Raw genomic sequence first — 14,826 nt, 5'->3', positions numbered from 1 at the left:
ATGAAGGAAAATGATTGCCTCGTATCCATCCATCGTTCTTCATTAACAGTTTCACCCAGCTTTGGTAGCTCACAACACAGCACGCCATTCTGACCACACCAAATATAAAGTACTACCTTGTCGTAATGGATATTCGATCTTGCGGTTGATTTGTAAGGCTGACTTTTTGCATATAGGGTTGTCGTAATATATTCATTTTCCATCACCAGTCTCAATCCGATGCAAAAACGGTTTCGTTTTATATGCAAATTCGGTTTTTAATACCGCTTGGCTTCAATTCATATAGTACACAATTTCCTTGCTTTGAGTGATGTTCCAAAGATTCTCTGAACTCTTCATTTGTTCAATATCAAAATCAATATTCATCGAGTAATGCTTCCAATATTTCCTTATCTAACTTTTTTGGCCACTTCGACCTAGACCTCCTCGTCTGCCAAGTCAAAAATTAAATTGTCCAAAGAAATTTTGACCCCTTCGTTCAGCTAAGGCATGCGCATCATAAGCTTTCACAAAAATACGATGACTTTCAGCTAAGTGACTTTCAGCTAAGATTACATATTGATATACGAGTATATTTAAAAAGACGCACATGGAGAGTAACTTTCCAAAGTTTGTTCGAAATATTGGAACAATGCAATACTAATCAGATTCATCTCTTGAAAAACCGTCCCTTTAAAGTATATACGAAGACCCCATATATATTCTTCAGTTAATGATTGGTTCACTATAAAGCACCGATTTATTGACATTGGAGAACTTTGAATGATTTTTGTGCATCTCTCTTTGTTGTAGAATTCAAGAGATACTTCTGCTTTTTGTCTTAGCGCCTTTTGTAATGTAAAAGGTAGTAGTGTAGTAGGAAAATCTATCGGTCTTTTGCTTCCAATTGTTTCGTTCATGAGGAAAGCCCTAAAATGCGATCATAAAAAAATTCTTAATAATTTATTACATAACTTAAGTCAGGAATACGGCAAATTACTTCCAGTATGCCAGGGTAAGTATGTATACTGATTCTAATTGTCAGTTATTAGCCGTTTGCAAGAGCCAACTACTTAAAAGGTCTTCCAGGTGCTTATGGTTCCGACAACTGACATTTTATTAGTTTATAGGAAACATCATCGAATCTTCTGGTAACTTTCGCATCGATCACTTTTTAAGTAAAGAGTTTTGCTAAGTTCAAATTTCGTTTCATTATTATTATTATCTCTCTTTGGAAATAATTTCATGTTTGCGCTTTACCCACGAAGCAGATTCAACAGAGTTTACTCCTTCTGCGCCTTCTGCACTCTCTTGCTCGTTTTATATTACTATGAAGTAAAAGATAGTAAGACTTTGTTCATAATCTTAAAATTCTTATCTTATTCTTCAAAATCTATGCTGTCCCCTTCAAAGTAGTCCCTCTTTTCACTTGTCCCAACTTTTTTTCCAATCCTCGAAAGTGTTGTTAAAATCAATTTCCAGAATAGCCTTCAATACACGTAGTGATTTACGTTTAATGTCTTCAATTTACTCCAAACGGTTTCCTCGGAGCAGTTACAATTTAGCCAGTCGGAAGGAATTCGGAGTGCACCACACCTCGATAATCGAAGAAAATTGTCAAAATAACCTTGATTTTTGACTTGAGATGCGTGAGTTTTTCGTCTTCGGCTCACCTTTGCTACGATATTTGACCGAATGGTCATCTGTTTCTGGGACGTGGCCATAGATCCAAGATGTCTCGCCAAGAGTAATAGGTTTCTCAAGCACCAATTCCTTTATTTTATTGACATGTTGATCAACAGTTTATGTTGATGGCCATCCTGGACGTGGTTTGTCGTCAACAAGTTCTCAACTCTCTTTGAATAATTTGTACCAAAAATTTAATGGAACTTCTTTCTTGTGTAATTTCACTTATCTTAGAAGCGCTAAATTCACTTTATATACTTCAGACAAGACAAGCATATACTAAATACTAATGATTACTACTGACACTAATCCAACATAAAAAATAGCAAAAAAGTCTTAGTATTTTTGCCCATATCTTTCTCTTATTATCCCTATTTTTATTCTGATAATTCTACTTCACTCTTTTATGGTACATAGGATTCAGCAAGATTTTCAAACGCAGGCTCACTTTTATTAGGCGGTAACTACGTAGACCTATGAGGTCTCGATATAATGTCTTGAGGTCACCATATATGCATAATTGTATACCCAAACCAGAAACGAAAATAGTCTCAAATCACAATACTAACAGCTGCAATATTTGAGTAAAATTTATGCAAGTCTTCTGATCTCCGAAGGGGTTAAACAATGCACTATTAATCACTAGTAAATTCCGCCTCGTCAAATCACAACACTTTAAGGCGCGCAATCAGCTTAGAAACCGAATAACAACAATAAAAATATGAAATAGAATTTTACAAATGTACATATCTCTGTATATAGTAATACAAAAATATACATACATATGTATATATTTGCACAAGTGCATAGCGGAATATATTAGTGATTGCAAATCATTTTAAGCAAACGATTCCCCTACTTAAAAAAATTATGCATTGAAGGTAAGAGTGAGTTAAATTGAACTTTGTCTCAGAACGCAAATAACAGCAAAAAAAATTGAAACAACAAAAAGCAATACATCAACCGAGCGCTTAGCTGGGTGTGCGTAATTGTAATCATACGAAATTTATAAGTACCAGCACTTAAATCCGAGTAAAGGTGCGCACACATACACATGTAGGAGCGGATAAGCAAATACGGGCATTTGATTAAAGAGTTTTGCTGGTGCTAGTGGGGCTAAGATAATCGATTACACCTCAGTAGTGGACGCGTGCTGAAGGTGAAAGCAACAACGAAACGGGCGAAATACACAAATCGTAATCGACTTAGTGATCAAATCGAGGATATTCGGTAGTAAACCAATAGCTAGCTGATAGTGGGAGATCGTCTACGCTGAATAAAATACGGTAAATGCATGATGCATATGACAGAAAACATGATAAATGAGGAGAAAAGTGTGACTTTGGCAAACCACAAAAGAAATTGTGGAAAAATTAGTGTGGAAAATAAATACAATAACACCGGCACAACCTAGCTATATTAGAGTTCTAAAGCATAGCTAGATAATGTGGAATTAATTATTCGCTCAATATGTGCATTAACAAAAACAATTAAATAAAAAAAAACAAACATATTAATCATTTGCATTAAGGAATATTGTGAAGTACATTAAAAAACAAAGAAAATTGGTTAAATTTGATTGCGCCGAAACTATAATACCCTTCACAAATACAAAATATTTCATACGAGAACTTGATTTTAATCGGTCCATTTGTGTGACAGCTTTAAGCTATAGTAGTCCGAACTACAAAGTGTCATCGGAGATTACTCCGTTACATTGGGCAATAATCCATTTCAAGTTTCATGAAGATATCCTGTCAAATAAAAAAGTTTTCCATACAAAGACATGATTTTGGTCATTCCGTTTGTATGGCAGCCATACAAGGTGTGTTCCAAAGTAAACAGAACTTAAAAAAAAAACAGAAGAAATGATTTTTTCGGCAAAATCAATTTATTTTATTCAAAATAGTCTCCCTCTGCTTCAACACAGCTTTTTGCACGGTCCAAAGGCATGTCGAACGAGTGTTTTAGCGATTTGGCCGGTATGGCCGTTAGTATGCCGGTGCAAGCCTTTTGAATGGCCCCTACGTCTGCATAACGCTTTCATTTCATGAGCAAATGCATCTTTCCGAAAAGAAAAAAGTCGCACGGTGCCATATCAGGTGAATACGAAAAATGGTTAATGGTTAAAATGTGATTTGTGGTCAAATAATCGGTCACAAGATGCCCTTCGAATGTTTCTGAACAATTTTTGGTCGTCAGTCAATTTGTGCGGAACAAACCGTGCCTTTCGAAAGCCCAAATGTTCGGTCAAAATGCGATAAATCGATGTTTTGGAGATGTTCAATTCCATTTCCATGAATTTCAATGATGATTTCGGCTGATTTTTGATGAATTCACGCACAGTTTCGATGGAATTTCCGGTGATCACGCATTTTGATTGGTCCACATGTTGATCGTCATTTATGTCCTCACGACCACTTTGAAAACGAAGAAATCACTCCTGCACTCTGCTACGGGATAGGCAATCATCGCCATAAACTTGTTTCATCAATTGAGACGTTTCGGTAAAATTTTTACCAATTTTAAAACAAAATTAAATGTTGGCTCTTTGTTCGAAGCTCATTTTCGCAAGGATAACACAAAAATACTGACACTTAAAACGCAATAAATTCACTTCCAATCTATGAAGTGTCATGAAATTCTCACTGGACAGTTGATAAAGATAGCAGATTCTAACGCACTGTTCGACATATAGATCGCGCTACCAGGGGGCGCTAGATTCAAAAAGTGTTTACTTTAGAACGCACCTTGTATGTTTCCTTCCAGCTAATAGAAAGTTCATGACAAATTTAATATGTATACACTATCAAGCATTCATTCACAAAATATATAGTTTTTAAAATTTAGCCTGTAAGAATTTATTAAATTAGAGTGAAACCGCGTAATCTCGCAAGTTATGAGAATTTAAAAATTGTGAATTTTTAAAATATTTACCAATTTCTAAGTGGTTCCGTGTTCGAGAGATTGTGCTAAAGTTCTGTGTGATCCTCAGTGTCAAAAGGGTAGTTTAACTGCTTAAATTATATCGATAGTAAATAGTGGCCTAGAATGTCTAGGAACCCATGAATCAGTTTTATGAAGTAACCTTATTTTTCAACAGCTATCCTATGCGTGCATAAATGGACAAACTGCCCTGTTCGTAAAATGTTAATCTTAAATAACCAAGATTAAGTATAAAATTTTCGGCAAAATATCACCTAGCTTTTGGCATACGATCCTTTCCCAGTCCTGTAAGTATATATTCTCTGAGCTTCTCTTGATGCTATCCGAAAAATTGGCAGATCTACAAATTGTAAGCCCATTTTGTTCGTGTAATCGATTTGTATACGAATATCGGAAGATATTTTCATTATCTGCAATAAAGAGATCTTTGTTTGTGGTCAGAAATAGGGATTTTATTTTAGAAAATTTATTTATCGGCTCAAAGCGAGGTCATCGAAAGAAGATATGTAGGTCGTTAATCGGGTAAAATTCGGATCCTTTTTAGTTATAAAGCAGTGGCTATTATAAGAAGACACCAAAGTGTATGGGTGTCTAGATTCTCTATAATCAAAACCTTTGTAGATTAGAGTTACCACAGACTTATCAGCGTACACAAGCGACTTTAACCCAAAAAAAAATTGCCCAGTAGTGTTAAATCGACGTCTCAACAATTGTCGACATTCCAAATGCGACAAATTTGTTTATTAACATACCCTTTCAACTAAAAGTAAGCTTCATCGCTGAGCAAAAGTTTCTTTTGCAAATCGGGATCGGTAGCCATCTCGTTTTGGGCTCATTCAGCGAACGTGCGTCGCGCTTGATGGTCGCTCGGCTTCAATTCTTGAGCAAGTTGGATTTTGTAAGCTCACAAACCAATGGATGAGCACAGCACCAATCTTGCGATGGCATAAGCACTCTTCGGTGCCATCATTTTGGTAATAAATGTGCGTGATTTGCTAACGTTGTTTTGAAGCAAGCCTGTTATAAATCAAGTAACATCTTTCAAAAAAACCAACATGTAAGCCACATGTCGAAAAACTATTAGTTTAATAAACCCGTCGGACCAACGATATTTTAGAAGCATTAAGAAAATGACTCATCCTCAATAATCGTAGGCCGTTAGAACCACTATACCAGCATCGCAAGAATTTTCATTTCGAATTAGTTCTCAATGAAAATTTAAGCAGTAGTGTAAGAAAATATTGAATCTTGAAATAAAATTAGGCAAATGTTTTTTTCCTAATAGGATGTTAATCCCATTTTAATACAAGTACATTCGCTTTACCTTCCAAAGTTCAGCAACCAATAAGAAAAAAATCGTCTTGCCAAAGATATCACGAGCAAAAACTAAAAAAATAAGCTTTTAAATTTATTTAAAATTTTTAGATATTTTAATTTTGTTTAGTTTTTGTAATACAAATCTTAGTAATCTTCCATGTTTAAGGGGGTATACTACTCTAGAATTTTGAAACAAATTTTTTTTATATATTTAAAGTTTAGACCCTTAAGAACATATCCTCCAAAGGATTTTTAAAAATTAAAATTATTTTAAGAGCTACAGTTACTTTAGTGACGCAGTACCTAGCCCGGTTAAGCCGTATCGAATTTTTAAACGCGTTTTTCTCGAAACTAGTTTTTTCCACACGGTACCGACATTATCTCAAGTTCTATACAACCGATTTACTTGAAATTTTGTGTGAACCTTCTTTACATAATCCTTTATCGTTCCTAACAGCATCGTGTCAAAATTTTTATTTTTAATATTTAAAAAAAATTCAGGAATTTCAAAAAAAGCGTAAAAAATTATTTTTATTTTCAGGCAGTCGCCATTTTTCAAAAAAAAAAATTTTCGTGTTCCCTGAAATAACGTCGTGGACTATAACAGCATCCTTACTGATTAAGAATTTCTTTTGATTTTTATTTCAGACCACTAATTATTTTAATTTTTAAAATTTTTTGTAAGTTTTTTTTCTGTATTCTTATGATATCAATAAAAACACCATAAAAAAATGGATAGTAAAAATATTAACTGCCTTTTTTCACGACACTTTAAAAATTACTTGAAATTCATGCTTTTAGAGTAGAATACCCCCTTAAACTGGAAAATAGGGTACATTAAAGAAATAATGCAGTTAAAAACAAAAAAAAACGTTAACGTCAGCTTCACAGAAGCGAAACACTCTTCCCTTATACATTTCGTGAAGATATTTTGTTAAATCAAAAGATTCCCATCAAGTACTTGAGTTCGGTCGGTCAATTAGTATGACAACTAACTTCCTATATGGGAAGTTCCGACAAATAAGCATCTTATTGGTAACAAACGAATGTTACGTTAGGTCGATATTACACAATTGAGGGACAAGTTCGCCTATTGCAGACAGACAGACGGACATGGCTAAATCGAATATTTTCGTCATGCTGAGCATTTATGTAGATATATTTTATTGGATCTTCGACGTTTTTTTAGGAGCTGAAAACATTTCGGCAAACTTTTCAGGATATAATTAAAGACTTTTTTATAATCTAAAAAGCGTGTTTACTCAGTTTGCTCTATCAATTTATTGAAAACTTCTGAATTATCATCAAGGCATATATAAGAGTGTTGTTTGGCGGTATAAATTTACGTATACGGACTATTGTCCAACTTACTCTCATATTATAAAATCGAGAAATTGATCTGCAATCGGTAATCTAGAAAATATGATTCAGTTTCGTTAGACTACCTTTTTCTGAGACAGCGCAAACTGCAGCGTTTTTAACAACTTAAAACCAGCTATGTGCGAAAACTTAGTAGAAAATTCTTAAGATGTAAACGGGATAGATATACTCGTATGACCGAAACATTCGGAAGCTAATTGCCAAAAAATTTAGAATAAATCCAAAGGCATTTTTATTGAATTCATTGCTCTCCTTTTTATTTCAATAAAATTTCTATACTTCCCAAAAAACATTCTTTACTGTACATATGTATATATTGAGTATGTATTTCGGTAACAATAATATTTATAGTTGAACAATTTCTCAGTCGGTCACATTTGCATGCCGAATTCAACATAATGCTTTTCGTATTGCGTTTTGTTTTTGCCCTTGGCAATGCATTATGCTTTATCGTCAATACGCTTGTTAATTTGCTGTTGCCGCGTCGACTGCCTGATTATCCACCAATTCAAGATGCGCTGCTGCTAAAGTCTGTTGGCGAATTAGTTGTGGAGCTGCGACAAAAAAAGGTACCAAGGCGTTTATATATTCATAAAAAATCCTATTTATTAATAAAGTTCTTCGCAGATCACCGCCCAGCAACTGGTGCAAGCGTACATCGCGCGGATACAGACGGTGAATGGAAGTTTAAATGCCGTTCTTGACGATCGCTTCGAGCAAGCGCTGAAGGAAGCAGCACATGCGGATGGTTTAATTGCCAAAGCCAATGATGAGCAGTTAATCGCACTCTTCAGACGCTACCCCTTGTTGGGTATACCGTTTACAGTAAAAGAGTCGGCCGGGGTGAAAGGTGAGCTGTATATTGTAAACGACGTGATTATTGAACTTTCTAATGACATGAAAAGCTTTTAGACGCTTTTATTACGTTTTTGACGCAATCCATTAAGTTTTTACAATGATTCATAAGGCAATAAAAACTACTCATACATTTCCTTATTTCCGAGATGACATTTAAGGTCACCTTTAATATTTCATTCAGCGGTCGGCCAGAGAGGAACTCTGACAACTCTATAACCTTAAAGTCGGAGATTTTTTTTTTTAATTCTGCATTCCTTAAGCATTTTAGTACATCGTTAGTCATTTTATTTATTGTACTATTAGAACAAATATTTTGGACCTTAAAAGCGTTAACATCATCGCTATGTGAACCCGCTGTTTGTATTAGCATGTTTTATCATTATAACATTTACTTGTATTATAATGATCATGCAGAGAAACGATTATGCTGACAGAATATAAATGTAATTTACTTCGCCATTCGAAGCTAATATTATCTTCATGATTCTAGACTAGAAAACCATAGGTTACACGCTAAATTTGATCAAATTACGGTAGGAAAAAATATATCATGGTTTAATGAGTCAAAATTACTCATTTCCAGTATAAGAAATTCACTTAAGTTTTTCAAAAAATGTATCTAAAATATTTACCAAAATGTAATACCATAAATTCATCAAAATCTGCTACAAGCTGCAGGATTTCATATTCATGTACGAGATTACGTAGATCTCTATCTAATGTTTGATTTATCTATTGTAAAGTTAAATCGTCTGATGGAAATTAAAATATCGAGTACAGTTTGAAGTTTTTTAGTGTAAGGTGTAGCAAAAGGAAATAGTTTGCTTTAAATTGAAGATTTTTGTTAACGTAGTTGAAATGATCCGGCTCCGGTCAAATATATACCGTTTTGTTCGATAACTTGTTGTAATTTTTGAAGGTAATCTCATAGAAATGCTCTTTTGTATTGGCAAAGAACTGGCTCGTAGCAAAATCTTCCTAACCATTGCGTCAGCTCATAGCGAGTCAGCCACGACCACTGTCGATTTAAATGACCAGCGATTTGCCGCCGGAAATTCGGTTCACACATCAAACTTCTTGTTTACTCTTTACTTCTTGTTTAAGGCTGGATGCCTTATGTTTAAATTCTGAGCTATTGATCGGTCAATATGTGAGTTATCCCAATGAAAAATTATGAGTGTATCTTTATGCCTAAAATAGATGAATTTGAGCGAAAAGTTGGCCTAACGACCGCCTGACCTTAGTCTATTTGATTGGTTTTACACCTCAAATTATTTACCTGGTTTTGATTCTTGCTAGTTGCAAGAGTATAAAATGTTCGGTTGCACCTAAACTTAGCCATTCCTTACTTGTTTTTTTTTTTTGTTTTTTTTTGGTAATTGGTATGACAGTCAGTGACATCTTTGCCAAATGGTATCTAAAAATAATCATTAGTGTTTAGGGTTCAGAACGCGTTGCCGACGTACCACGCTCAGGGCGGCCATCAACATCAACTGATGATCAACAAGTCAATAAAATAAAGAAGCGATTGCATAAGAATCGATGATTAACAGTCAGAAGTTTTACTGGCATCGTTGGAATATCAAGAGACATAGATTTTGAAGAATACATTAACAATTATCAAATGAAGTTACGAGTCTAACTAGTTTTTGCTCATGATAGTACCACGTTATATACAGATTACTAAAGACACCCATTGGAAAAATAATGAGTTTCTTTTTATAAGGCTTTATAGTTACTGAGACATGGAATTTACCAAATATATTGTAGTATTTTAGAAGTTATTAACTTCCAAATCCTAAGGATCCGTGAAACGTTTTGTGGAGGTGGGTGTGTTATTCTATTTCAATATCAATGTAATATTTCAGGATGATGGAAATATGATGGATTATAAGAAAATTTTACCGAAATATTGCTTAAAATTTTGTTAGAAAGTTCACTATGTATGTATCAAATATGTTCTTAGTCTGGATAGATTTACTTTTATTAGCTTCGAATATTTCCAACTGAATTATGACATAAGGAATGAATGTTGTAAATCATAAAATCTTACAATCCCCATTATACATAGTAAGAATAAAGTTCGATAAACTAAGATACAGGCCGAAGTCGGAATGAAGGTGTCTTCTTACGCAAGGCTGCCAAAATAATGCTACTATTAAAACCGTTAATTCCTTACAGTTACATATATTCTTAGGCTATCAGTGTGTAGCAAAAACGTTGTAGAATATTTGCCCAAATACATGGCATTCTTAAATTTTTGTTTCAATTTTTTTAAGGCGTTTAAAAACAGTGCTCACTAATTATCTGTTTCTAAATTAAATTTGGTATCAAACCAGTCTTTTAATGACTAATTAATGGTTTTTCTCTGATAATTCAGAAAGCATGAAAAATATTGCTCTATCTTTATCTCTAAACTTTATTTATGTCTATATTCATAGGCCTATCGTTTGTTGTGGGCAACATTTATCGAAAGAATTTGAAATGCGAACGTGATAATGAAATCGTTGAGCGCCTTAGATCAGCGGGTTGTATACCGCTTTTGGTTTCAGCAAATCCCGAGTTCTGTATGAGCTACGAAACGAACTCCAAAATGTATGGAAAGTGTCGTAATCCATATGATCTCAACAGAGTTTCTGGGGGTTCATCTGGAGGAGAGGTAATATATTTAACAGCTAATTTTTGCTGTTCTTCAAATACAGCAGATAATGTTTTCAATCTATTGCCTATAGGGCGCTTTAAATGGCGCAGGTGCTTCAGTCTTCGGATTTGGTTCGGATATCGGAGGCTCTATTCGTTTGCCCTCAATGTTTTGTGGTGTATTTGGGCATAAACCGACTGGCGGTTTGCTTTCCATTAAGGGTAGCTTTCCATATAGCGACGATCCGACTTTTGCACAGTATTTAGCCTCAGGACCAATAACACGATTTGCTAAGGATTTACCCATACTAATGCAAGTAATGGCTGGTGAAGATATAAAGAAATTGAAGTTTGACGAACCAATTCAATTGAAGAACATAAAGGTATGGATATGAATGATGAAATATTTGAATAATAAAAAAATAGATATATAAACTTCCTTTACAGATCTACTATGCCTACGGTTTTGAGGGTTTTGCAGCATTCATGCACCAGCCAACTGATTTCGACATTCAATTAGCCATAACCAGAGCGGTGAAATTTTTCCAAAAAGGTGGAGTTACCACCGAGCAGGCAAGAAATTTAATTTATATAAGCTTCTTCCTTTAAGATATATATTGCTAGTGATAGGAAGAAAATAAGATGTCATAACATTTTAATGAAGCCAACTTTATTTTTGGTAAATAATGTTTCGGTCTTGAAACATTCTGTTAGTCGCCGGCCAGCTTGTCAAGCCCTTCGTACTCACGCATTTCAGTCTCTCTCTTACAAATGTTCCACGCTTCCCTCTTCAACTCTCGGTGTCTATCCCATCCCGCACGAGTTGTGGTGATTGCAAGGTAGGCAGTCTGTTTTCTCTCCATTGCGACGGGGCACTCCTTATTGTACTCCTGTTCTTTTGTCTTTATCGAAAACCAACAAGATAGTGGTCCTGGTCAATTTTAGGACCTCTTAGCGTACGCATATTCAAAAGACTGAGACGTGTCTTCCGTTTAACACAACATGATCAATCTCGTTGGTGGCTTTTCGATCCGGAAACCATATTTCGGGTCCTGGCGAAATCGATCAGCCTAAACCCATTTGGGGATGTTTCCTCAAGGAGGCTGAATTTACCGACGGTTGTGCCAAAGATACCTTCTTTGCCCACCCTGGCGTTAAGTTCGCCAAGCACGATAAAAGGCATCTTTGGTCACATCGTCCTTCTCTTCCATCAGCGATATGTTAAAGAACTTCGCTTTGATGAGGATTGTGGCTAGACGTTCATCCACCGGGGTGAATGACAGGACTCGGCGACGGAGTCTCTCTCCCACCACGAATCACACACCAAATTTGCGCTCATTTGTATTGCCACTGTAGTAAATGCCATAAGGACCTAATCGTTTCCGTCCTTGTCCCAACTCTTACTCTGAGGAGGACATCAACCAACTGGGTAGCGGCACTTTCCCCATTAATGGACCGAGGTTTGTAGTGTTCGTCATCAAAAGAGGGGTCTCTCATCCGAGGCTGTTTTGATCTTTTCATTAAAGGAGTTTTTCTACGTGGCGAGTCCCAAATCCAGCTCACAACCCTGAAAGGTATGATTCGCCTTCGCACTTTAGCTCGCCTTCAAAAGAATGACTTTTGGCTACCCATAGAATACTTGGTCTAAGAACGGGAGACATGAGCTGCTTGGGCCATTTGCCATCGTTTCTGGCCACACCCAAGTGAATGGCGATCAGAGAACTTCCCTAGAACAAGCGTGAACATCTACACATTTCTCTATGCCCTCAGAACTTATTTAGTACAGGCAAATCCAAAATTTTGAAATCAATAAAAACATACAAATATGCCATTTTAGCTCCCATATAAGTCTCTACAGCCTTTGCTTATTCTAACTTATGTTCTGTGACATCAATTAAATCATAATCTTCTCTTTCTCTAATATATATTAACGAAAATATATAGATTAAATTGGAAAAATTCGTGCACGCCAGAGAAATTGGTTTAAGCGCTCTCGCCGAACTGAAAGGTATACCGAGCATAACCAAAGAAGCCAAGCCAGAAGTAAGTAAACTTATTTGGCAGCTGATTTTATCGCTTTTTGGACTATCTGTACACAATCGTGACGCTGTAATAATGGAATGGATAAGAACGAAGAAAATTTACCTAAATGATGAGCAAGCAGCAAATTTTCGTACCGAAAGAGAAGCGCTGAAAGAAGAGTTAGTGGTAAGTCCGTTGATAAAAAAAGTGTAATACCATATTATGTGACAACTACTTATATATTTATTATAATTTTTTTTTTTTTTGCAGAAAATGCTCGGTGACAATGGCGTACTTATTTTACCCACATTTCCCACCTCCGCATTTGGCTTCTATACAAGCACATTGAACTTGGTGGGCGTGGATCTAATGCTCATGTTCAACATACTGGGTTTCCCCGCCACTCATGTGCCAATGGGTTTGGATCATAGAGGCTTACCGATTGGCTTTCAAGTTGTCGCTGCGCCGTATCAAGACAAATTATGTCTACAGATTGCCGCAGAACTGGAGGGTGCTTTCGGCGGTTGGGTGCCACCGCTGCAGCATGATATAAAAACATGAATTTTATTAGCTTTTTAAAGCTTTCAATGTAGTTCTAGTTTAAATTCATAAAGCTTTACACAGTTACCAATATGGCAGAAGCTTTGGGTTCTGTGCACTCATGTACTTAGTTTGGGATTAAGCTCTATAACTCTTTCTCTTTTTCGCTTTTTAGTTATGATTAATGGTCTTACTCACTAACTGTTAATGTTCTGTTGGAAAGCTCTTCTCTTTACATTATTAGATATAACATACAGTAAGTGGAAATGTTTATTTAATGGGCTTCAAATTTGATTTGATATCAAATGTCTTCGAACGCTCACTCTTACAGGTTGTAATAGTAAATTTTTTAATGAAATTTAGTAACAATTACTGAAATGTTTTATAGCGCAAATATTTTATAAAACTTAAAAAACACATTGTTTTAAAAATAAATTAAGTAATTACATATTCGATTTTTTCTGAATATTTTGGGTTAAGTAAGTACACAAACACACATAAAATTCAGCAAAACAAAAGTCCCGAAATTCTCGATTTTAGAATATTATTACGCAGCGTTGCTTGTCTTTCGTTTGGTGGCCAATGATTTAACAAGTATCAATAATGCAACCGTGGTGTCTTTGTTTATTAAATCGTTAATGTTCTGCGAGAAACAATTCAAATATTATAGAAAATGTACTTTAAAGTGGATAATCGGAAGTCTTTTAACTTTTTTTACTATATTATAACAAAAAATACTAGTTCCGAAAATTCACTTTTAAGCCCGAAACAAGCCCAAATGCAATACCAAGGACCTCAATAGTTTGAAAGTAGTTTTGCATTTTCAAGCAAGTGGGCCATCATTTGTCTGTGCCTAAAGTATTTTTATTGAAAGTGACAAAACTTTACGAATAAAAAAAATGTACTTATATAGATCTCTTACAAAATACAAAATTCACATTTATTTCACTTTTTCTTGTAATATATGTATTTACAATGACTAATATATTTAAGTTAAGAGTACAGGCGATTATGCCTTTTCTACTTAAAAATTAGTTGAGAATGAGCTATGATATGTTACTATTAATAATATAGTTTTAGTAGGGGAAAAATTTACAAAAAAACCCTTGGACCTTTAACTTAACCTACTTATTTCTACTTTATAACTAAGAATTTATTTTTCATCAATTAATTAATTAATTCATTAATATGAGAGTACGTGGAATGCACACAACGATCGTTAAACTTTCTATTTAGTCGGGACAATCTATCTGCGACTAATTCAACATTAACTCCGTCATGTAACTCCGAGGTAGAAAAATGCCATGGTAGGTTGAAAATTATTTTTAATATTTCATTTACCGCCACTTGAAGTTTGTGGATATGAGAGTTCGAGATATCGGCCCATACTGGTGCCCCATAAAAAACCACAGCCTGTAAAACAGAACTGAATAGATACATTTTGTTGGTTACACTAAG

General features: G+C 35.0%; 1 protein-coding gene across 3 annotated transcripts; it reads left to right on the top strand.

Annotated features, from left to right (window-relative positions):
* Positions 1-2,793: 2,793 nt before the first annotated feature.
* Positions 2,794-13,797, top strand: LOC120775069 (fatty-acid amide hydrolase 2). Of its 3 annotated transcripts, none has more exons than XM_040105069.1 (8): positions 2,794-2,951; positions 7,676-7,877; positions 7,936-8,158; positions 10,608-10,825; positions 10,899-11,189; positions 11,254-11,379; positions 12,751-13,014; positions 13,099-13,389. In XM_040105069.1, the coding sequence occupies exons 2-8, from the start codon at positions 7,707-7,709 to the stop codon at positions 13,387-13,389; spliced, it is 1,584 nt and encodes a 527-aa protein (XP_039961003.1). In that variant the 5' UTR covers positions 2,794-2,951; positions 7,676-7,706. The 3 variants fall into 3 exon arrangements, with proteins under 3 accessions (XP_039961003.1, XP_039960995.1, XP_039961013.1); XM_040105061.1 differs by having other exon boundaries at positions 7,660-7,877; XM_040105079.1 differs by lacking the exon at positions 2,794-2,951 and having other exon boundaries at positions 7,707-7,877; positions 13,099-13,797.
* The last annotated feature ends 1,029 nt before the right edge of the window (positions 13,798-14,826 follow it).

This window comes from Bactrocera tryoni, chromosome 1 (genome assembly GCF_016617805.1).
Source record: "Bactrocera tryoni isolate S06 chromosome 1, CSIRO_BtryS06_freeze2, whole genome shotgun sequence".
NCBI lineage: Eukaryota > Metazoa > Arthropoda > Insecta > Diptera > Tephritidae > Bactrocera > Bactrocera tryoni.
This window is presented reverse-complemented; position numbering and strand designations above follow the sequence as displayed.